General features: G+C 42.8%; 1 protein-coding gene across 1 annotated transcript in view; it reads right to left on the bottom strand.

The window, feature by feature from the left end:
- The window catches only part of AOX1 (aldehyde oxidase 1), a 69,884-nt gene that overhangs the window by 8,501 nt on the left and 37,827 nt on the right, over positions 1–23,556 (bottom strand). Inside the window, exons 21-29 of the mRNA XM_069577965.1 lie at positions 20,110–20,234; positions 17,833–17,966; positions 15,804–15,891; positions 12,222–12,308; positions 11,214–11,405; positions 9,273–9,500; positions 4,357–4,452; positions 2,338–2,466; positions 1,569–1,643 (exon numbers count right to left, since the gene is read on the bottom strand). Of these exons, the coding sequence (XP_069434066.1) occupies positions 1,569–1,643; positions 2,338–2,466; positions 4,357–4,452; positions 9,273–9,500; positions 11,214–11,405; positions 12,222–12,308; positions 15,804–15,891; positions 17,833–17,966; positions 20,110–20,234 (1,154 nt within the window). The remainder of the gene's footprint in view (positions 1–1,568; positions 1,644–2,337; positions 2,467–4,356; positions 4,453–9,272; positions 9,501–11,213; positions 11,406–12,221; positions 12,309–15,803; positions 15,892–17,832; positions 17,967–20,109; positions 20,235–23,556) is intronic.

Raw genomic sequence — 23,556 nt, 5'->3', positions numbered from 1 at the left:
AAAAAAGAGTACAATGTGATGCAATAAAGATGTTTAAAATAAGAGTCACTCAAGACTCACGTTTTAATTTTACTTTGTGTTAAATAAAGCGATCAGGAGTGAAAACACGGAAGGACCAACATTAATGTATTCCTTTCAGCATTTTCCACATTCTATAGGTAATTTGTGGATCAGTGCTTATAGGAACAGCATTTGTTCAGTGCATATCACCATAATAAATGACTCTCACAGTAATTTACACTTATAGACTGGACTACTGTTGGCAACACATGTTCTGTTTGTGAAGAATTTCATCCAGTCACCTGGAAAGACTTAGCCTATTAACATGGAACCTTTCAGGAAACCAAAGGTGGTCAGATGTTTAATTTTATTATTAAGTACCCATTTGGGCTTCTCTGGTGGCTCAGCTGGTAAAGAATCTGCCTGCAATGCAGGAGACCTGGGTTCAATCCCTGGGCTGGGAAGGTCCCCTGGAGAAGGAACAGTCACCCACTCCAGTATTCTGGCCTGCAGAATTCCATGGATGGTATGGTCCATGGGGTCTCAAAGAGTCAGAAACAACTGAGCGACTCTCACTTTCACTGTCCATAGTAGACTGAGAGATGGGTACAATCTTGCTGAGTCATACCATTTACACTAGAAGTTCTCCTGACTCTGCAGCGTACACAGCTGGCTAAGATACAAAAGGATGCAATTTAGGTCTGAGAAAGAAAAAGGTGAGAAGTGCAGCCATCACAGAAGAAAATGGGATGGAGGGCAGCATTCCATTATGGTGGAAGATGGACTTGCTTGCACTCCATCTTTCTCCAGTCAGACTCTCTCAGGCAGCACTGGGCAGAGGGCAGAAATAAAGATGCCCAGAAAGGATTGAGAGCGTTCATAAATATGAATTACAGAATGAGTCCTAACGCTATGGAATAGCAGGACCATTTCTAAGTAAGATTTCCCAATGTTGTTTCCTCCAGACCAGTGCTTTAACGTGACTTAACATCCTAGAACTGTCGGTATGACAAATACACCCAGTCTTCGGTGGGTATCCATTCCACACCATCTGGTACTTTAAAACCCATTATTCTGAATGGTTTCCTAGTTGATTTTAGAATGTGTCTTCCTGTCCAACTAGATTGTAAGTAGATCAAAGGGAGCAGTTGAATATATACCCAAATGGCTTGGCTTTCTATTTCTAAATGAGTGCTAATATGACTTTTACAGAGTGACTCTGGTATTATCTTCCAATTTTAGGAACAATAGAACCCCCCAAAAAGAGAACAGATTGACAGCTAGTATCAAGAAAATACCTAGATTCCTTAGGAAGAAATATTAATTCTTGCTTAAAACAAGAGGAACCTTCTGTTCTCTAACAGAGAATTGTCCCAGATGCAGGAGTTCTGCCATTATCCTATGAAAAGATTTCCACATGCTGAGAGCCAAAAGCCAAAGGCCTCGATCATAATGTAAGTGTAATACCTTTTAATGTGCCCTTTCGGCTGATATTTGACTCACAGATTCCTCTCTCACTCTCTCTACTTTTTTTTTCTAACGTTACACACAGAAACAGTAATTCTTACCCAATCCTTCCAAGTGCCTCTGGGATTCTTGCTGATGATGGGTTCAAGGCGTTTTAGAAGAGTCTGACAAGCATCCTAGGGAAATTTTTCAGTTAAAATTATGATCATAAACACCAACTTCAAAACCACATGATAAGTGACCTTACATAGGCTTATTTAAGAGGCCCATGGAACATGGAGAAGGAAGAGACCAACCCTGTAAGAGGTGATGAGAAAAGTCTCATGGGGGTAGGGGTGAAGCACGAGCTAGTCTTAAAGACAGACCACCTAGGATGGGGGCCTTGTACAGCCCTGTTGAGACCTCAGAACTTAATAGAAAAACTGTTGGCAAACTACTGGCCACCATTTGTAAGCACAATGTGGTCAGATTTATTTTGTGGGGAAGCTTTCTCTGGCTGCGGGAAGCGAGAGTGAAAGACAGGGAAACTGGGGTGGACAGACAGAGCCTTGCGATGGCCCTGGCAAGAGGCATGAGCTTGAACCAAAGCAGCCATGATACTGCTACCTGGAACCAGAAAGAGAGATTTCTAGGCAGAATGGATTAGGATGTGGGGATCAATGAGTTGTCGGGAGTGAGGGAGACAGGGGGTGGCATTTTCCACCTGGGAGCATGGCCAGTGCTGAATACTGATTGAGCCCCCAAGCTGGGGGAAGGCTCAGTTTTCCCCCAAGAAGGGTGAGAAGGAGACAAGAACTGGATGGATTCTCAACATCTGAGCTCCAGCATTGATGGAGTTCATGATCTAGGCCCCATTGCAATGATTTTTACCTTTACTGCCAACCCGTTGAGATCAGCCACTACAGAACCTCCAGAGGGATTTGTATTAGGGATGGTTTCTGTGCTTGTTCCCCGGAGGTGGATACTGGACAGCGGCATCCTTAACTCACGACTCACCACCTGGATTTTAGAAGAGATCTTTCACTTTTCTTTGGTTAGGCATAGACCTGTGCATATACCCCATGGTAGCATGTATGTGGAGCCCTCCACACCCAGCAGAGACCAGTGACAGGACCATGATTCCCTCCAGCCACAAGAAGTCCCTCTTGTCTAAAACCCTGCAGCTGGTCTGGCCCCTACAGCCCTGAACACACTTTCTTCTTTGACATTCTTTTGTACAAAAGCACCCTATAGAGGAGGTGAGCCCTCCAAAGTCAAGGCAGGAAGAAATGCTTTATAACTTCATCATCATGAAATCAACACCTTTGAGGCCTCTCTTACACCTCTGCACAGTTCTAGCAAAGCTGACTTCATCAGAGAGGAGATGCTTTATCCAGATTTCTGGAGACGCTCCAAAAAGAGGACAATGGCCTTGTTAAAGCAACAGTGCCAACTCGAGATCCCAGAAGTAAATAGTGCCAGTGCCATTGGCTGGCATAAGGACTTAGCTGGCTGTTACATTCTTCCTTTGCGTTTAGTGATGGGGCAAAAATCATACTACTAGTCTCAGCTGGTCCCAGATTCTCTTTCCTGCTAGCAGTATGGCTTAGTAGAGTTTGCCAACAACTAGGGCAACAGCATAAGTATACAGAACCCTCCCTGTCACTGGCTCTCAGAAGACTGTCTGCACAAAGTGTATAGGCTTAGAACAGACAGGTTTCTGGTGGCTCAATAAGGAAAACACTTAAATCTCACCTCAGAGAGGGAAAAAGCAATGACCAGACAATTCTCAAGCGAGTGATAACATGAAAGAAAATATATAACCAGCACCCCTATAATCAGAAAAGTGCAAATTAAAGCAATAATGAGGTAATTTCATCTATCACATTATCTAGGATTTTTTTTTAACAGTCCGTAACATAGAATGTTGGCTAGTGGTATAATATGATGGATACTTTCTGGAAAACAATTTGGTAATAAGTGCCAAATGATTTAAGATTTATTCTATGACCTAGTAATTCCATTCCTGACAACTTATTTTAAAAAACAGTCATTGATTTGCTCACAGGCTTATGGACAAAAGTGTCCACTAGAGTGTTTAACAACTGGGGATGGTTAAGTGAATTATACATACATCCACATGCAACATTAAAAATTATGATTGCAAAAAATTCTTAATGACAGGAGGAAATGCTCCTTCTATACCAAGATAGGTGGAAAAAACCAAGATACAAAATTATGCAAATAGAGTGCTTGTGGTTTTTTGAAAAAGGAAAGTCAAAGTCATTGAAAAAGAAAAAAAGTCAAATTAGAAAAACCACAAAACACTTTTACCACTTACTGCTAAGTGGTAAAAGTGTGCGGGGTTAAAAAAAAAAGGTTTCCTTTTCAAATGTTTTATAATCTGTAATGTTATAATTATTATCAAAATAGAAACAGCTAAAACTTATTCTAAAATAATTGAGCCAAAAGAAAAGTGATAGTTTGGTTAGAATTATCAAATGTGCTTTATATCACCAGTTGTTCAGAGTCCTACTATAAAAATGGCAAAAAATAATGCAATGCATCAGAATTTACACATCTTTTTATTTCTCAGCAAAGTTTCAAAAAAAAAAAAACCAGAAACCCCAACACATTTGTTAATACATTCAAAGGGAAGCAGCAAATGATCTATGACCTTCTTTAGCAATAAGACAACCATAGCCTATTCTGCCACATTCTTTTAGGAGGGTCAGTTACCGAACTGGCTTGATTACCCCGTTTCTGCGAAGAGCTTAGTCGTTGAAGCAGTCAAAGTTAAAGTCTCCAATCCTTTTTATTTTGGGATAGAAAATGTATACCCCTCGTTTCTCCCTTATACACACATCCACAAGCACACATCCAGCTTCATCCAATGACTTGCATTCTTACCTGAATCATTTTAGTGTGGACCCCCTGCCCCATTTCAATTCCACCGTGAGTCACCAGCACAGACCCATCCAGATAAATGTGAACCAGGGCAGCAGCCTAAGCAAAAAAAAGGAAACAATTGCTATGATCTTTTTTATTGATATTATCTTATATCTTATCAAATAGAAGATATTTCCCTTGGGAAGTAACCCGTCCTTCCATCTCTGCCACAATACATATAGGCAACCCCTCATCGCGCTGAGCAGAGCCAGGGCAAGTGGTACAGGGCAGGGCCAGCCTGTTGCTGGATGGCTGTGACTCTGGGGCAGGTTTATGCTGCTTACGCTACTATTTCCTCTGGAGGGCAATTGAGGCCCTGGTACCTTCAAAGATCCCTCTGACCCAGGGTGGAACAATAATCTAAGTTAGGGGGTTTTGAGGGAGAGGCCATCTGTTTTAAATGCAAAGTCACATATAGATTGTTTGGGGGAGAAGGGAAAGACTTGTTTACGTGAACACATATCCTTACAGTTGTAGGTGTGTAATAGATACGCAAAAATAAAAATCCAAATAAGATGGGGCAGATAGATATTACTTTTTTTGCTACAAAATGTGCTGAGCCTGCCTGCAATCATCTTGGCTCAGAATTACAGGGCTTTAGAGTTGGAAAAGAACTTGGAAGCAATATTATCTAACTGCAGAGCTGCCCACAGGGATACAGAAGGAAACAACAGCTAACATAGAATAAAAGGCTGCTATGATCAGAACACCAGGCTCTAAGCTAAGCATATTTTACAATCAATAGCAAAGTGCCTTCTTGCCAAGCCTGCCTGTGCTACACTAGGGGCTATGGAGATGTCTTGGGAGACTGAGAAATCCCAAGAGACTGCAAAAAATGTGAAAGGCTTCTTTTCTCTGAGTCTCCAGTGTAACAGCAATACTAACAGCCACTGGTCCTAGAGAAAATGCTTCTTGTGGTTCCATTGTGGTTCAGGAGGCTTACAAGGCACACCTTTGCAGCTGCTTCCTGGGTCAGCTGGTTGCGGGGAGGAGAGGTGTCACTGAAAGCTACCAGCTAGATTTCTTAATATCTAAGCTTCTAAGCAGAGTGGTATAATGGTCTGGGATTTGAAAAGTCAAGTCTTCAGAAAATTCTGGTAACAAGCTAATTTCCATTTATTGAAGCTAAAATTTTAGTAAACCTTACATTACTCATAGGTGTGTGCTAATTCGCTTCAGTCATGTCCAACTCTTTGTGACCCCATGGACTGTAGCCCACTAGGCTCCTCTGCTCGGAGTGGGTTGCCATGCCCTCTTCCAGGGAATCTTCCTGACCCAGCGATTGAACCCACATCTCTTCTGTCTCCTGCATTGGCAGGTGGGTCCTCTACCACTCTAAACAACCCTGGTCAAAAGTGAAAGTTGACGAATTGGGTCAACCCAATCATCGGATATGCCCAAGGAAAGGGCTGTATTCCTAGATGGATTCTTTGCCCACCAGAAAGGCTGTTATAGTCACCCGTGGGCCATGGGCCACCAGGAGAACTGCCTCTTCTTTGGCATCTGAAGGTTCACACTACTCCAGTGAACAATGCTCAGAAGCCATCATCATTCCAAGTCAGGCACTTTGACAGTGAACGTGTGCTCGCTCTGTCCACCTGGTCAACAGCCGAGGGATGTACACAGGAAATGGGGACACAGGAGCACTTTCTCTGAGGACAAAGGCACATACACTCACTGCCCAAGGGAGAAACTTAGAACCTTAGGAAAGGCATCGTTGTCATAATAATCATGGGCAGACACAACAGAGCAGGTTTTCCTGTCTGTTGACGAGTCAGTCCTGGAAACACTGTCTTGTGCTCCTGGCCATTTATTCTCAAAACAACAAAGATAAGGAATGATATCCTCTATAGAGTGCCCAGCGCAGGCTTCCCTGGGGGATTGAGCACCAGACAGCAAGGGTTGCCAGCTGCAGTGGCTGCTCCTGGACTCCACTCTGTGGACTTCTCTGTACTCTGATGGAATGTAAACCTCCCCCCGCCACCCCCCCCGGAAGGAAAGCCCAGTGTCCTAAGGTACCCGTGCAGAGTAACACAGTACCTCCATTAAAGTTTGATGAATGAATTGGCAACGGTATAGCCATTCAAGCTGTTCCTCAAGCTTGTAAATTCTCTATTTGGCCTCCTTGGCTCTGCAAGCAATTCAGAAGTTGCTTGTGGGTGACATTTGTAGCTGGTACACGTGACTGGGCAACAATCACAGAGGACTCTGCATTTCTTCCCTGTGTGACCCTGCGGGCAGGGCAGCCTTTCTATCTGAGATGGCTGAGTAATCTGTCCCATGTGCTGCTGCAGTCTTCTTGGGCCACTTAACATATCAAATTTGGTTCAGCCAAGCAGTACCAATGGCTGGTTCATTGTGAGTGCCACAAAGATAATTCCGCCAAGCAACGTCTATGAAATCAGCACAACTGGTGTGCAGGAACAGATGGCTCTCCAATATCAGCTGGGAACCTAGTCTGTGAAATTTAAGCCATCCACCAAGGACTGCTCGTGCTGGTGAGATGTGTACTCTGGTAATCCCACAGGTTCCCAAAGTGTCTCAGCCTTTCAAACGTTTGAGTTCTGCCTTTGGGCCAAGTGGGATTCACTGGTGGCTCAGTGGGAAAGAATCCGCCTGCAGTGCAGGAGACCTGGGCTTGATTTCTGGGTTGGGAAGATCCCCTGGAGGAGGGCATGGCAACCCCCTCCAGTATTCTTGCCTGGCAGGCTACAGTCCATGGGGTCGCAAAGAGTCAGACACGACTGAGCGAACTAACAGTTCCTGTTTCTGCGCCAGGTGCCATATATAGGCACTGGGAATACAGAGGTTCTTTAGATACTGTGTGTGCTTCAGTGCCCCCATCTAGGAAATAAATAAATGTAAGTGAGGGGTGTTGGATACCCTCAGCTGTCGGGAGCACAGTCCTGAAGTCAAGTCCTGGTTCTACCACTCGCTAGTTGGATGTCCTTGGGCAAGATGGTGAACCTCGTGGGCTTCAGCTCTGCCTTCCATGAAACAGAACCACACCAGCCAACAGAAAGAAGACAGCGGTTAAATCAAGTGGGAAATTGCAAATCACTCCACCAAGGGCTGCATATACAGAAGGGGCTCTAGTTCCCTCCTCTGGTTTTCTTCAGAACAGAGGCTTTCGGTGTACAGCTTCCAGGAAGCAGCCTGTCTGATCCCAAACTCCTCAATTCACCTCCAAGAATCAGCCCTGATTTGATGTTTTAAGCACATAAGCTGGTTTTCAGGGAAGGATGGGAGGGGAGGGGGGAGGCCGGCGGAGCTTCTCAGAAGCCTTTGAGGATGCAACTGTACTGCTGGCAGTTGTCTGATTTTTTCCCAGCTGAGCTGAATCCCACTTCAGTTCCCATCAGAAGATGCTATGGGAATGTGGATGGGGAGAGCTTGATGTAGCTGACAAAGCACAGCTTATGGGGCCTCTGAGACCTGAGTTCTAGCCCAGATTCCACCTTTCTCACCAGCTGTGGGACTCTGGGTAAGTTATTAAAGCTCTTGGAACCTCAGATTCTCATCATTAAATTAAAACTATAAATCTTATAGGTTGCCCTTAAGGCTGAATGCAATAAAAATCTAAAAACTTACAACATAGTATGTGTTCAGAAATCACTGTTATTTTTAATCTATTTTTTAAAATAAATTTCTGATAAGGGAAATGAGACAGACATAACCTCCTATGGAGGGCAGATATTAAGTAATGGCAGCCACAGTCACTGCTGATTGTGACTGCAGTCACGAAATTAAAAGACACTTGCTCCTTGGAAGGAAAGCTATGACAAATGTAGACAGTGTATTAAAAAGCAGACATCACTTTGCCAACAAGGGTCCATCTATCAAAGCTATGGTTTTTCCAGTAGTCATGTACAGATGTGAGAGTTGGAACATAGGACGGCTGAGTACCAAAGAACTGGTGCTTTCAAACTGTGGTAATGGAGAAGACTCTTCAGAGTCCCTTGGAAAACAAGGAAATCAAACCAGTCAATCCTAAAGGAAATCAACCCTGAATGTTCACTGGAAGGACTGATGCTGAAGCTGAAACTCCAATATTTTGTCTACCTGATGGGGAGAGTTGACTCACTGGAAAAGACCCTGATGCTGGGAAAGATTAAGGGCAAGAGGAGAAGGTGGTGACAGAGGATGAGATGGTTGGATGGCATCACCATCATCAATGGACATGAATTTGAACAAACTCCAGGAGATGGGGAGTTTGCTCAAACAGGGAAGCCTGGTGTGCTGCAGTCCATGGGGTCGCAAAGAGTCAGACATGACTTAGCAACTGAGCACCACCAAAAAGGGGAGGGGCACTGAGCGCCCTGCAGTTTCCTGTTTTTACTTCACTTCCTGTTTCTACCTCACAGAATCAGAGTAGCTGAAGAGGAGTCTTAGGGGTCACTGGTGTCCAACTCGTTGCAACCCTATGGACTCTAGCCCACCAGGCTCCTCTGTCCGTGGAATTCTTGAGGCAAGAATACTGGAGTGTGTTGCTGTGCCCTTCTCCAGGGGACCTTCCTGACCCAGGGATCAAACCAGAGTCTCCTGCAGCTCCTCCATTGGCAGGTGGATTCTTTACCACTAGTGCCACCTAGGAAGTGGGTGGTCCCTAGGCTTATTTTATATTAAGTGATCTGGAGTGAGCTGACTCAGCTGTTTAAAGCCAGGGCCTAGAGTAGATGCCAGGTCTCCTAATTTCCTAGCAAGAATGCTTGTCACCAACCTGGTACAGTGGGCAAAGCAGCTCTTGTCTCCTCTGGAGAGAACCTATTGGACAGAGCACCACTCTGGAGAAGTTTAACAACTGGAGAGCACAACCATATCTACCTTCACGGAAAGTTTCCTCAACACCTTTGCATTTGTCTGTGTGAAGAACTCACCTGACCAGCAGCAACTGATCCAACGCCAACAGGAAACTTCAGGGGGACCATTGCCAGCCCCTTCTTCTTCCAGTAATTCTCCGAGTTGAATTTCTCCACAGCTGCTTTCCTTAGGGTGTAGGAAGACGTGGCCATGCATTCTTTCCAACACTGGATCAGGTTCTTGGCATTAATCTCCTGTTTGTAGGGTGTTTGATCAATTTCCTTGTACATGTTTACTGTTCGGACCTACAAAAGAGAAGGGAACCGAAAGGGTTGAGGAGGCACTCGGCCGACATAGTCTCTTCCACCCATTGTCCTTCTAGTCAAATTCTGCTCATTCTAGAAAATGCAAACTGAGCTCAAAATTCCCTTCTTCCTCTACTCAGACCTTCTATCTAATGTGTTAGCACTTAAATGCTTTTGAAACTGCTCTTGCGTAAGTTCAAAGGCAGGACTCCTTTCTTTATGCTTCTTATATAACTCAATACAGTCTAGATATGCTGTAGACTCCTTAATTCTAGGTGTGCTTGTGAGTGTCTGTTGAAAGGCAATGCTGAGTTTAATTTACAGCCTACATGATCCACATGACTGATATCTTCCAGATGCTTTGGCAAGAGAAGACCACACACTTGCAAACATGAAAATATTAAAGTTTGTTTAACTAAAACTTATAATTAGGATGAAAATCCAATAAAAAAAAAATTCTATCTCAGGACGTCGGAAGCACTGAGTAGAATTCTTTCTGAATTCCCAGATAGGAACTGGCAACGAAGGCTGTTAGTCACCAGTTTTTGAGAACAAAAGGTCAAGTGCCTCACATTCCCCGCTGATCACATTCTCAGCTAACTTAGGGCCGGCTACTCTCCAAGCTGACAGGAGCCTTACAGGCCTATCTTCTTCCCACCTTCCCCTCCCCAAATTCCCAGATCACTATAAAAGGAGAGCTGAATGTCAGTGAGCTGTTGAGAGAAGGTGGTCTTTTCAAGGATGGCTCCTCTCCCCTCTATATTCCCTGGGGGTGAAGGGAGGTCATTTGCTGATCCTCCTCCAACCGCTACCAATGTGCCAGAATATCTGGGAAGGAGGCTGTGGTGAGACGGCCAGGAAGGGAGGGTTAAGGGCTCCCTACAAGTTCAAAGCAGAAAGACGATGGCTCCGGTCTATGGACCCAGACTCCTGTGCGGGGCCGGGGGAGGGTAGAAGGAGATGGATGCACTGGGGACCTGGGCTTTCCAGGCAGCAGCGGGCAAGGAGGCAGGGGCTTCAGGATCAGTTGGAAATTTAATTCTCACAGGGAACTGTCCATTTCTAAGAGAGCTGGCAGAAAGGGAGCCAAGAGATGACATACTCAAAGAGTGGCTTCAACTAACCAAGAAGAGGACAGAGAGCTTACTGGGAGAAGCCAGTGGCAGAAATGCTGTCTGTTTGCCCTGGTTCTCCTCCTCCTCCCTGCCCAACACCTGAGCAGAAGGCACAGGGGAGGTGAAAGGGGCAGAGAGTGCACCGTCTTCCCACCCTAACGCCATGCCAGGATCCTGGGAAGGGAACTGAACTTGCGCGTGAATGAATATTGGCCCAAGACTTTCAGAACCAAAAGAAGACCATTTAAGTAATTGAAATGACTCAAATGGCAGCTGCCTGCGATGTTAAGGAAGCAGAGGAAAACAGGCTTTGACAGAACTTATGGTAGCAATTATACCCCCAACCAATAGAGACTTCTCACTACCAATGAATCCAGCGCTCATGCCTCAGTACCTTCTCCCATGACTTCTGAGGAGGAACCTGAGTAAGACAAGGGCCCCTGAACTCTAGAGTCCTGCTCTGTATTAACCAGTCAGCTGGGTTAACTCCAGCAAATCATGTAGCCCCCGTGGACCTCAAATTCCTCAACATGAAGACCTCCAATGGCCCTCCCACCTCTAAAATTCATTATCCTTTGTGAGACAAATTCAGCATTACCTTCTCAGGGGGCAACCCACATCTGGCTGCCACTTCTGTGATACAGGCTTCGGTGATCAGCCCTGCCTGGGGAAAGCCGAACCCTCGCAAAGCCGTGTTGGACGGAAGGTTGGTTCTGCACGCCCACCCCCGGCAGCGCAGGTTGGGAAACTTGTAGGCATTTTCCAATTTCAGAAGTCCCATCTCTATTACCTGGGAAAATCCAGAGTTGACATAAGACCCTCAACCTTCTGGGCCTGTTTTACCATCCTGAGACCTCAGATCAAAACCAAGCCAGAAATGAACAACCTTCTCTGTATCATATCAAACACACTAACCTTGACCCATGTCTCAAATTAAATGCATTTTTTGCTGTAAAATGATTTTTAAGGATTTGAATAATTTTTCTTTTAAAGTTATTTTTTAATTTTCATATTAGAGCTAATGCATCTCCCCCCCTCCCAGGTTTTAAAACTTTCCAAAGTCTTTGAAGCATTCATCAACTCAGTCTACAGAATGTAGTGAATAAGATATCTTGAAAAACAGGAAAAAAAATGATATTTGATCTAATGCATTGGTTCTCGACCAGGGGCAATTTCTCCGTCTTCCTCCCTGGGACATTCGCCAATGTTTGGAAATATTTCTGGTTGTTAAGTCTGGAGGGTGGCTGAGCCACTGACACGTACTGGGTGGAGGTCAGTGATATTGTTAGATATCTTATAATGCACAGGGCAGCCCCTACTACAAAGAATTATCCAGTTTAAAATATCAATAGGGTCAAGGTTAAGGTCTAATGCTTGCATTTGGGAAAGAGCTCTAAAATTTGGGAAACATGGAGATAACACACAGATGTAGACTTAGCCAATATCTTTGGGGGCACCAGTAAGTAACATGTGGCTACTTGCTCCTGGCAATGAGAATATTTAGGCTTTTATAATTAAATATCATTTAACCATTGAACATTTTTCTTAATTAAATCATTTTATGCAACACTTTCCAGAATGTGCACTTGCTCATTAAAACACTTACAAATAATGACTCATCCAGGAAGGCACCAGCATTGTTATAATGCTCCATATCCAGGGCCAAGATTCTGCCATCATTCATGAATCCAACCTGGGGAAAGAGAATGGACCTTTGATCCTGGTGCTGGGTGCCAAGTCTCTCTAAAGTGTACTTTACTTTGTCACTGGTGAACTGTCTACATATCGATGAACATTTTTTATGACATTGGATTTGACATTTTCTTGGATAAGACACCAAAAGTGTATAGGCAACAAAACAAAAAGAGATACATTGGACTACATCAAAATTTAAAAGTTCCATGTATCAAAGGACACCGTCAACAGAGTGAAAAGGCAATCCAGAGAATGGAAGAAAATATTTGCAAGCCATGTATATGATAAGGGGTTAATATCTGGGATGTATAAAGAACTCTTACAACTCAACAACAAGAAACCCCAAACAACCTGCTTAAAAAATAAACAAAGGACTTGAATAGACATTTCTCCAAAGAATATATACAAAATGTGTAATAAGCACATGGAAACATGTTCAGCATCACAAATAACTAGGGAAATGCAAATCAAAACCACATAGAAATGGTTAAGATAGTAAAAAGTAAAAGTAATAATAATAAAAAGAAAGGGTAGAGAAAGATATAAAAGCAAAATAAAAACCCCTCGTTTAACCTGTCACTACCGTTCAGTCTTCTCCAAATCAACTGCATATTTCTTGACCTCTCATTTTCGCCATTAGTTCTTGGAATTCTAGCTTCCATCCTCATATTTCCACCAAAACCTTCTCCCCTAAAGTCAGCGATCTTGTAATCTCCAAATCTGGTGTCCTGCACATAATGTATTACTATTCCACACAATTTACCCATATAGGGCCCAATTTCATCACAACTCTCAGCAGCATTTGGTGCTGCTAGAGGTCTTTTAATAAATATCTTCCTTGCTTTTAAAATGTATTCAATGTTTCTGAACTTAGTAAAGTTCATTTTAATGATTTTTGTTGAACCAAATTCAAACCAAAATCAAGGGCAGAAACTATGAATTCAGCAGTTTAAGCTTGAGTCCTCATTCTGCCATGAAACCCACTCTATGATCTCAAGCAAGTTATATAACCTCTCTGACTATCTGTGACATGGCAGTAAATAAGGTAATGCAGAAAATCACAGGTAAGTGACTGAAACCTAGCAAGTTTCCTAAATATAAATGACTACTAATATTATTATAAATACTATTAATATCATCTCCTATCCTCACACCACCCTCCATCAGAACATATTATTTTCTCATGGTCTTAATCACCACTATGCTGACAGTTTATGTAATTATAATCCAGTCTTTTCAATAGAGTCCCATATCGATGAAGGATATTCCCACAACAATATCCCGTGGTCACTTCTTTCTGAAATACACAAATAAACTCATCACTGTCCCTCTAAACTGTTTCCTCATCCAACTTGGCTCTTTCTTCTAGAAACCTCTGAGTCATGCTTGTGGTTGTTTTTCTCCATTATATTTTGCTAAGTCTGTCACCAAATTCTATTTTATTTTATACCATAATAGCTCTGGGACCCATCTCTTTCCACATCTTACTGTCGCAGCTCAGACCCCAACTGCTTCATGTCTGAACACATCAGTTGCCTCTTGGTGGTCTGCCTGCCTTCATTCTCTTGTCTCCCTAAGCTATCCTGCCCAGTGTCATCCTATTTTCCCCCCAAAACACTCATGTTTGGCTATGACCCTTGACTGGTCAAGGATCTACTCAGTCTCACTCTTTATGAGATCAAGTTTAAACCTGCATCCTGGGATTCTCAGGTCACTCTGAAACTGTCATCACCTAACCCAACTAACCTTACTTTCTACTACTTTCCAGTAAGCACTCTGGGGTTCTGATTCTCCTTCTCCCCTTACTCCTGTTCCTAATAATCATGCCACATGTAACTCACCTCTGCATTTATGCTGCTACTGTCCCACCACCTGGTATGACTTCTTTCTGCCCATCCATTCTTAAAGGTCATTTACATTTCACCTTCTCTAAGAAGTATCCTGTATACACTCCAGCCCATACTCATCTCTCGCCATAGTTTTAACATGAGATTATTATGCTTTCATAATGATTTCATATGTATAAGTCTCATTTCTCCCTCAACTACTAAAATGTTATCTCCTTTAGGACAAAGGTTTCCTCAATTAATTTCAACTGAACTAAACCAAATTCAAAATATAGCTTAGGGTGAATATAAGTGGAAAAAGATCCATTCATTACCTTCTAACAGGTACACTAGTTGTGGTAGAAATGATGCAACGTGTTTAACAAATCCTGCTGTCTTTCATCCTGGGCACATTGGAAGACTACATTTCCCATCCTCCCTTGCAGGTAGGTGGCAAAGTTCTGGCCATTAATATGTTGATTAAGGAAAGGACCAACTCTTCCAGGCCTGGTGCTTAAAACATCTCCCATACGACACTTCTGTTCCCCCTCTCTTCCCTTCCCTTGTCTTTCATCCTTTGCAGAAGGGCCAGGGGAAGACAAAGAGTATTTAGAGCAGTGCTATCTGATGGAACTTCCTGTGATGATGGCAGTGTTCTCTATCTACATGTCCAATATGGCGGCCACTAGCCATAGGTGGTTTCTGAGCACTTGAAATACAGTTAATGCAACTGTGGAACTGAATTTTAAATTTTATTTAATTTAGTAGATTTAAACCTGAGGGGATGATGGTGGTATTGTTAGATAAAAAATAATTGAGTCTGTGAATGAGTAGCAGAGTTCTCTCATCTCCCCCCACTCGCACCCTCCAATGATTGCACTGGGCTGTTACTTGAGCAACAATTAACACAAAAAAGGTCTAAGTCCCTAAGAGTTTTCAGTTAGCCCACTCTGACAAGTAAACTTATTTTTATAAAGCAAAAGAATACTTATTTTCTGCTATGGAAATTTTTCTAAGAATTAGGAATTTCTGGGACAGAGTTTAACCAAAATGAAAACTGTGTTAGTCGCTCAGTTGTGTTCGACTCATTAAGAACCCATGGACTGTAGCCTGCCAGTCTCCTCTGTCCATGGAATTCTCCAGACAAGAATACTGGAGAGGTTAGCCATTCCATTCTCCAAGGGATCTTCCCGACCCAGGGATTGAACCTGAGTCTCCTGCATTGCAGGCAGATTCTTTACCATCTGTGCCACCAGGGAAATACCCTTGACATACTGAAAAATGAAAAACCTGTTGGCAAACAACTGCAATTTCCATAACATTACTGTTATGGAAATTATTTTTACCACCCACATATAAAAATTTGGGAATAGTGTGATTATCAGATCTACTTTTATGGAAGTATGTACATACTCCTATGTTTCCAGTTTTGCACTCTGTAGCAGTCAATTACCAGCTAGTAATTTTTTTACAAACTGACATCTTTGGGCAAAGCAGAGAAGCTTCACTGAACCAGCCAGTAATAGTGAGCACAAGGAAGAGAAAGTTGAAGCACAGTTTCTTGATTTGCTCCTTGTTAATCCCCATTAGAGTAGCCAGATGCTGCCCTCTGCCTTTCTGCAATGTTATATTTCAACACAAAGCCCCCCACCCCCACCTCAACTCACTTTATACTTTCCAAGGTAAGGGTGGCGGCCTCCAGTTATTAATATGTCTTCTCCTCGTTCTAGAATGCAGCGGACTGGACGACCATGTCTAACACAGAAGAAAAAGAATCAGGAGAAGTAAACTCTTTTACCAAATTGGAATTATCCAGTGTTTATGGAACTCCTAACAGGAGCCTGAGTGCAAGCCACACACATCACAGAACAACAGAGTGACCCCCTGAGCCCCACTGTGCGATTCTCAGGCAGACACCACGGCCTCCCCTCCTCTGGGTCGGGGAACAGTGCCTGGCAATCACTACTCATGGGAGGGGCTCTAGGGTATTGCTTTGGGGTGCTTTCCCACTGGGATGACAACCTCCATGATGGGCAAACAGTCCCAGGGCCACATTAGAGATGGTTACAAATGGAGGCATGGCATCTGGTCCCATCACTTCTTGGCAAATAGATGGGGAAACAGTGACAGACTTTATTTTTGGGGGCTCCAAAATTACAGCAGATGGTGACTGCAGCCATGAAATTAAAAGACCCTTGCTCCTTGGAAAAAAAACTATGACCAACCTAGACAGCATATTAAAAAGCAGAAACATTACTTTGCCAACAAAGTACGTCTAGTCAAAGCTATGGTTTTTCCAGTAGTCATGTATGGATGTGAGAGCTGGACTATAAAGAAAGCTGAGCACCAAAGAATTGATGCTTCTGAACTGTGGTGTTGGAGAAGACTCCAAGAGTCCCTTGGACTGCAAGGAGATCCAACCAGTCCATCCTAAAGGAGATCAGTCCTGAATATTCACTGGAAGGACTGATGCTGAAGCTGAAACTTCAATACTTTGGTCACCTGGTGCAAAGAATTGACTCAGTGGAAAAGACCTTGATGCTGGGAAGGATTGAAGGCAGAAGGGGAAGGGGATGACAGAGGATGAGATGGTTAGATGGCATCACTGACGCAATGGACATGAGTTTGAGTAGGCTCCAGGATTCAGTGATGGACAGGGAAGCCTGGTGTGCTGCAGTCCATCGGGTCGCAAAGAGTCGGACACGACTGAGCGACTGAACTGAACTGAACCGAACAAATGGAGGAATTCGGGAGGTGTCTGCCTGCCAAGTACTCCCTGACAGGGCGGGTCTGGAATCAAGGTCTTCGTGTGTCATGGGACAGAAGAGTTGACCTACATTACTTAGCAAAGAAATTCAGCCTTCTACATGTGCCTGCTCCAAAGACAATTTTCTTTGGTTATGTGTTGATACCCTTAAGGGAAAATGGTACTATAAATAAATGCAAGCATAACAAAGGGGCTTCCTTGGTAGCTCAGCAGTAAAGAATCTGCCTGCAATGCAGGAGCCAAGGGAGATGAGGCTTCCATCCCTGGGTCGGGAAGATCCCTTGGAGGAGGGCATGGCAACCCACTCCAGTATTCTTGCCTGGAGAAGGCCATGGACAGAGGAGCCTGGAGGGCTACAGTCTACGGAGTGGCAAAGAGCTGGACACGACTGAAGCGACTGAGCACGCACGCAAGTGTAAAGAAAGCAAAACACCCATTGAAATTAAGGGAATATATATACACACACATTTTGAGATGTATTTTATATCTAATTATATGCATATATGAACCTTTTGAGATATATCTATATATCAATATATATAGATACACGGATCAATACAAATATCTACTGCAAAAGGTTGAACTGACCTGCATAATTATATATACATTTATATATATATACAGGTGCTAAGGAGAAGTAATCTCATCTTTTCAGGATCTGCTTCTGTCTACTCTCCAGGCACATTTTTTAACTGTGGTTTTTATTCTTTTCAGTAACTTATCCTCATTTTTGTTTTTATACTATGTAGCTTGAGAATATAAAATAAAGAAGTCATAATAAGCCAGCGATTTGTGCATTTGTACATTATACGTTATTTTAAATAACCTTGACTCAGCTTCTTCCTCAGTGTTGAGATTCCACAATGTTGAGAATATTCAACGTGTCCTCATTTGATTTTTAGTCTATCGAACAGATTCTCTCCACTTACTTGTTTGCAGCAAATGCAGTGATGGCTGCCAGGATGCCAGTTTTTGTCACTTTCCCCCCAAAGGCCCCGCCAACACGCTTTACGTGACACATGACTTTGTTAGCTGCGACCTTCAAGACTGCAGCAATTATGTCCTGTGAATGATAACAGTTTTCATTAATCTGACTCCCATGCTGCAAGGGAGTGGGTCACTCTTACACGTTTTGATTGCTTAATGTATGTAATACTCAAACTCTGTGGCTGTACTAAACAATAGGATGATTTCCAAAAACCTAAGCAGGCATCCAGGCTGATCTTGGTAGTATTTGGCTGTAATGACAGTGCGAAAACTATCATTTATATTACATAGTCTTTTCAATGGAATTCCCAGGTGGCACAGCAGTAAAGAGACCGCCTGCCAAATGTAGGAATTGCAAAAGATGCTGGTTCGACTCCTGGGCCCGATAGATCCCCTGGAGTAGGAAAGGGCACCCCACTCCAGTATTCTTGCCTGGAAAATCCCTTAGACAGAGGAGCTTAGGGGACTAGAGTCCAAGGGGTCACGGGTCACAAAGAGTCTGATATGACTGAGCATGCACTCAGCAAAGAAAAAAAAAGTCCTTTCAATATCAATGAGATATTTTTGTGATGATAAAAGTAAAAAAAATTTTTTTTTCCTTCATGAACTACACATAAGGTGTCCTTTTCAGACTTGACTCCTATAGATATTTTCCTGCAGCAATGAGATTTTGTGGTCTTCCAAGCCTTTCTCAGACTGGGTCTTTTCCTTGCACATCACTGTCTCTACTGGACAGTGAGCATCCCTCACTTCCCATTTGGATGAAGTTGGCTAGCAGGTCTTCCCTGGATCTAGGTCTTGTTCTTCCTTGCCACGCTAATGTCTGAGGTCATTAAGTCTTTTTCATTTTACTTTTTTTTAAATTGGAGGATAATTGCTTTATAATATTGTGTTGGTTTCTGCCGTATAGTGCAAATTGGTCATACATATATATATATATATATATATTATATAAACATATATCCCCTCCCTCCTGAGCCTCCTTCCCACCACCTCCCCATCCCAGCTCTCTTGGTAGTCACAGAGTGCCAGGCTGGTGTAGGTGGGGAGCCCAAGAAGAGTGAGGTGATAAGCCCAAGGTCACTCAAGGAGTGAGGAGCAGAACAGGACTGAAGTGGAATTTGCCCAGCCCTTCTCAGAGGCCTCATTCTCCACATTCCCACTTGCTCTGGTAATGACACTGGCTCCTTGTGACCTACTGAATCAAGACCCCAGTGGCAATTCCCCTTACTTCCACCCTGATGCTTAAACTCGCCCCTAGGCACATCCTCCATTCCAGCATAGGCAGTCTGTACTACTCTTCCCTCTTTACACACACACTGCCTGGCCTATAGGACACAGGCGAAAGGGGTTTGCCAAAAGGATGGACGAATGGTTGAAAGAATGCATGCATGGCATTTGATCCTGATGCAGAACTGCCTGGAAACGGCCTCTTTCCTCACCATCTATAGACAAACTTCATTCTCACTGTAAATCCAGACTTAAGACTTCATCTTCATGGAATTTCCCAGACAATTCTAGGGCTTCACGAACCTCCATTCTCTTAATTCTCCTCTGTAAATTCCGACTTAGCTGATTTAGCACTTGGCTGTATTCTGCTCAATACTCTTTCCTAATTGCTCCATGTGAATTAGGTGACTATAGGTTTTGGAGGGCAGACTTTTGTCAAAAAAATTTTTTTTTTTTTAGTTTTATTAAGCAAGATTGAAGGCAGGAAGAAAAGGGGATGACAGAGGATGAGATGAATTGACATACATCACTGTATAAGTTTAAGGCATACAGCATGATGGCTTGATTTACATATATTGATCACCATGGTAGGTTTAGATAATATCCATCATCTCATACAGACACAATTAAAATAAAAAATTTCTCACTGTGACAAGAGCTCTTAGGATCTACCTCTTAACAACTTTCACATATATAATACAGCTGTGTTGACTAGTGTCATCATTTCTTTTGTAGTCTTAACAGTGCCAAGAGTATAGCAAAAGAGACTTGCTAGTTGTAAAGTTACAGGTCCACAAGAGAAGACCACTGCTTTCATAACACCTTAAAAGTTGTAAAGGTGTATGGATCTTAACACCCAAAAGCATATGGCTATTAGTACTCTAAACTCCTTTAGTTTCTAAAATGACATTTTAACCTCTAATTGTTCTCATTGTATCTTGTTGGCAGAAACCACTTAGCCACATCCCCTTCATGTGGCCCCATCTTACCTGTATGTATTTAGGGAACTGAGTAGACACATAGACATCGATTTCTTGATCCTCTCCTTTGGGAACAACCAGCATGCTTTGGGTTTCCATATAAAAGTGTTCTTGACCTCCCATGTGTATTTCACCTGTTAGAGGAAAATACACCAGAATCAAAGAAGCTGTCTGATAGCACCTCCCTAAGTGTTATCTCATTATGGAGAAATTCCAGCAACGGTGCTTCTGCTTGGGCAGCAGGCTGCATGGTGAAGGGCCACAAATAACAATAGTTAGCTTTTATTGAGAACTAAGAGTTCTGCAGGGGAATTTGTTACATCTGCCAATACAGTAAGTCACAGAGTCCTGGGGATGAATATGTGACTTTCCAGAGTAAAATACTATGGCAAAGAGAAGTCCTCTCTCTGTTCTTTCTTGTAAGTGCCGCTAACTATCCTGGACATTATACATAGTAAAAGAAACAGAAGACTCTGGAAGGCACAAGTCAGACATGAAGTGACTTAGCATGCATGCATATTATAAATACGGGAGAGTAAAGGGATAAAGGGAGGTAGCGTTTTTATAATTTACTTAAACTAATAAAGTGTCACTATCAAATATACTATAAATTTAACATCTAGAACTACCACTAAAAAAAGAAATTCACAAAGAGACACACTCAAACCACTATACATAAATAAAAATAGAATTCTAAAAAGTGTATGAGTAACCTATTGGAAAACAGGGCTAAAAATGAAAAACAGAAGTTAAAAAAAAAGAAAACAGAATACAACTGTGTCGGTCATCATGTTAGGTGGAAAGCAGAACTTTTACAAATGAAGACTGTGTCCAGTAAGAGTGATTTGTAAATTATTTGAGAGGGATTCCCAAGAAAACCTTTTATATGAGAATCTGGACTTCCTATCTTATCTGAAATCTGAATAAAGAGAGTACAGGAGAATAAGTAGATTCTACTTCTTTAATAACATATAAAGATTACAAGGTCAAGAACCCGGATCTCAGTTTCAGTTGAAGTTTTTATCGAAAGTATACATCAAAAACCCATTTGTCAGTAGGATCAAATCCACGGTATACAATATTAGTGATTCCGTTTATCCACCCAGAATTAATGTGGTTAAGTTTAAAAAATACAGAGCTAAAAAATATTAGACAGAGTTGTTTCTGCTTAAACCCATCAGGTGGGCAATATTTTAAGATCCTGTTACATTGTGCTGCCCGCCTCACAGCCCTGGACCCACGGTGCCCTCTCCTCACTCTACAGTGTGGCTCACAACTCTCTAGGCTGCAAACCAATTTGTTCAACTAATCCCTGAGATAAAATGTTATCCCAGGATGGGCTTAGGAGTGATTCCTTCAGGCGTATTTACATTTTAATGAGTTCCTTGAAGACGAAAAGCCATTAAGATATGAAGGAGTCTCTCCGTACTCTGCCCAGTAGGACAGGCTATGGGGAAGATCATTTTAGCGTCAGAGTTCTCCTGCAAATCCTGCCATGGAGATTGTTATCCACTCTCTCAGTGTAAAGCCCACCCCAGCTAGTGGGGTTTCACAGAGATGAGTGAGAAGCAGCATAACGTAGAGGAGAGAACGTTAACTTCAGAGGTGAGAAACTTATATAGATTTGATTCCTGGTCAACTTCATGTCTCTCCAGCCTTAGTGGGCTCATTTGTAAACCAAATTCTTTAAAGTCCCTCTAGGATGTGGGTTTGATTCCTGGGTGGTGAAGATCCTCTGGAGGAGGAAATGGCAACCCACTTCAGCATTCTTGCCTGGGAAATCCCATGGACAGAGGAACCTGGCAGGCTACAGTCCACAGGGTCGCCAAGAGTCGGCCATGACTGAGCCACTGAACAACAACCAGGGCTATGACACAGCCACTATGTAAGGCTGAGATATATGTCTTCGCGGTTGGTAAAAGTCAGCAATGGCATCATTCCCCTCAAGAGCACAGTTCAAGACTTGATGTGATGCTCAACATATTTCATCTTTTAAATATTCTTTTTTCTTGGGGCATCTGTTTTCCTAAGGGGCAGATTAAGTACCATCATGATTAGTATCTCCAGTTATCTCTCATTGAAACAAGTAGTCATAAATCCTTCATCAAAACATTTGGAGAGTAAGAATAAAATCCCTTTGAGTCAAGAGAATGAAAACTTAAAAGCAGTACAATTGTCCATTTTACAGCTTCCTGTTCACTTTTATACTTATCAATAGGGTATTGTGCTGTTGTTCAGTCACTAAGTCATGTCCGACGCTTTGTCCCGACCCTATAGTCTGTGGCCTGCCAGGCTCCTCTGTCCATGGGATTTCCCAGGCAAGAACACGAGTGGGTTGCCGTTTCCTTTCCTAGGGGATCTTCTCAACCCAAGGATCAAACCCACGTCTCCTGCATTAAGGTGGATTCTTTACCGCTGGGCTCTATAGAGTATGTGCAACTTAAAATTCAAGAAAGAGATAGATTGAACAACTTACCTAACTAAATGAAATAATTAAATGACATGTCAAGGACAAACACAATAATCAAATTCTCACACAGAAACATATTATGGAGCAAACAGTGCATGGACATATTATGGAGCAAGTGGAGGAACTGCTGTCAATATCAGTATTTCTAAGACACTCTCACCATGGACTCTGTGCAGAAATGCTCCTGCCTTCTCTCCCACAAAATAAACTCACCATTGAGTGTTTGCTAGATTTTACTAATCCTGAGAGTCACCTAGAGCACTGTTAAAATTCATGAAAAATAGATTCCTAGGCTGCCCTGGATCTTCCAGTTCCAAGGGGCACAGGAATATAATACATATAGACACAGACAGACAGGCAGACAGGCAAAGAGACAGAGGCAGAGAGATATACACACACAGAGAGAACAATAAAGCAGGTTTAGTGAAATGTTTATTGGGGAATCTGAGTAAAGGATAATTAGGAGTTTCTCTAATGTTCCTGCAACTTTCCTGAAATTTAAAACTATTTCAAAACAAAAAGTTACAAGAATTTTGTTAGAAAGCTCAAGTCAACTGTTTCCAAGAGGGAATGGCACCCCACTCCAGTACTCTTGCCTGGAAAATCCCATGGACAGAGGAGCCTGGTAGGCTGCAGTCCATGAGGTTGCTAAGAGTTGGACACGACTGAGCAACTTCACTTTCACTTTTCAGTTTCAGGCACTGGAGAAGGAACTGGCAACCCACTCCAGTGTTCTTGCCTGGAGAATCCCAGGGACGGGGGAGCCTGGTGGGAGGCTGTCTATGGGGTCGCACAGAGCTGGACACGACTGAAGCGACTTAGCAGCAGCATATGTAATGAAAGGAAGTCTGCAAGGAAGTAAGGGAAGGGGACAAGGAGGAAGAGAGGAAAGGAAGGAGAAAGCAGAGATGGAGAGGGGTGAAGGAGAAATCAGAAAGGATGACAGAGAAAGAAACGTGGACCTTGGAAATCCTTACGAAAGCTAT

The sequence above is a fragment of the Ovis canadensis genome, chromosome 2 (assembly GCF_042477335.2).
Source record: "Ovis canadensis isolate MfBH-ARS-UI-01 breed Bighorn chromosome 2, ARS-UI_OviCan_v2, whole genome shotgun sequence".
Lineage (NCBI taxonomy): Eukaryota > Metazoa > Chordata > Mammalia > Artiodactyla > Bovidae > Ovis > Ovis canadensis.
This window is presented reverse-complemented; position numbering and strand designations above follow the sequence as displayed.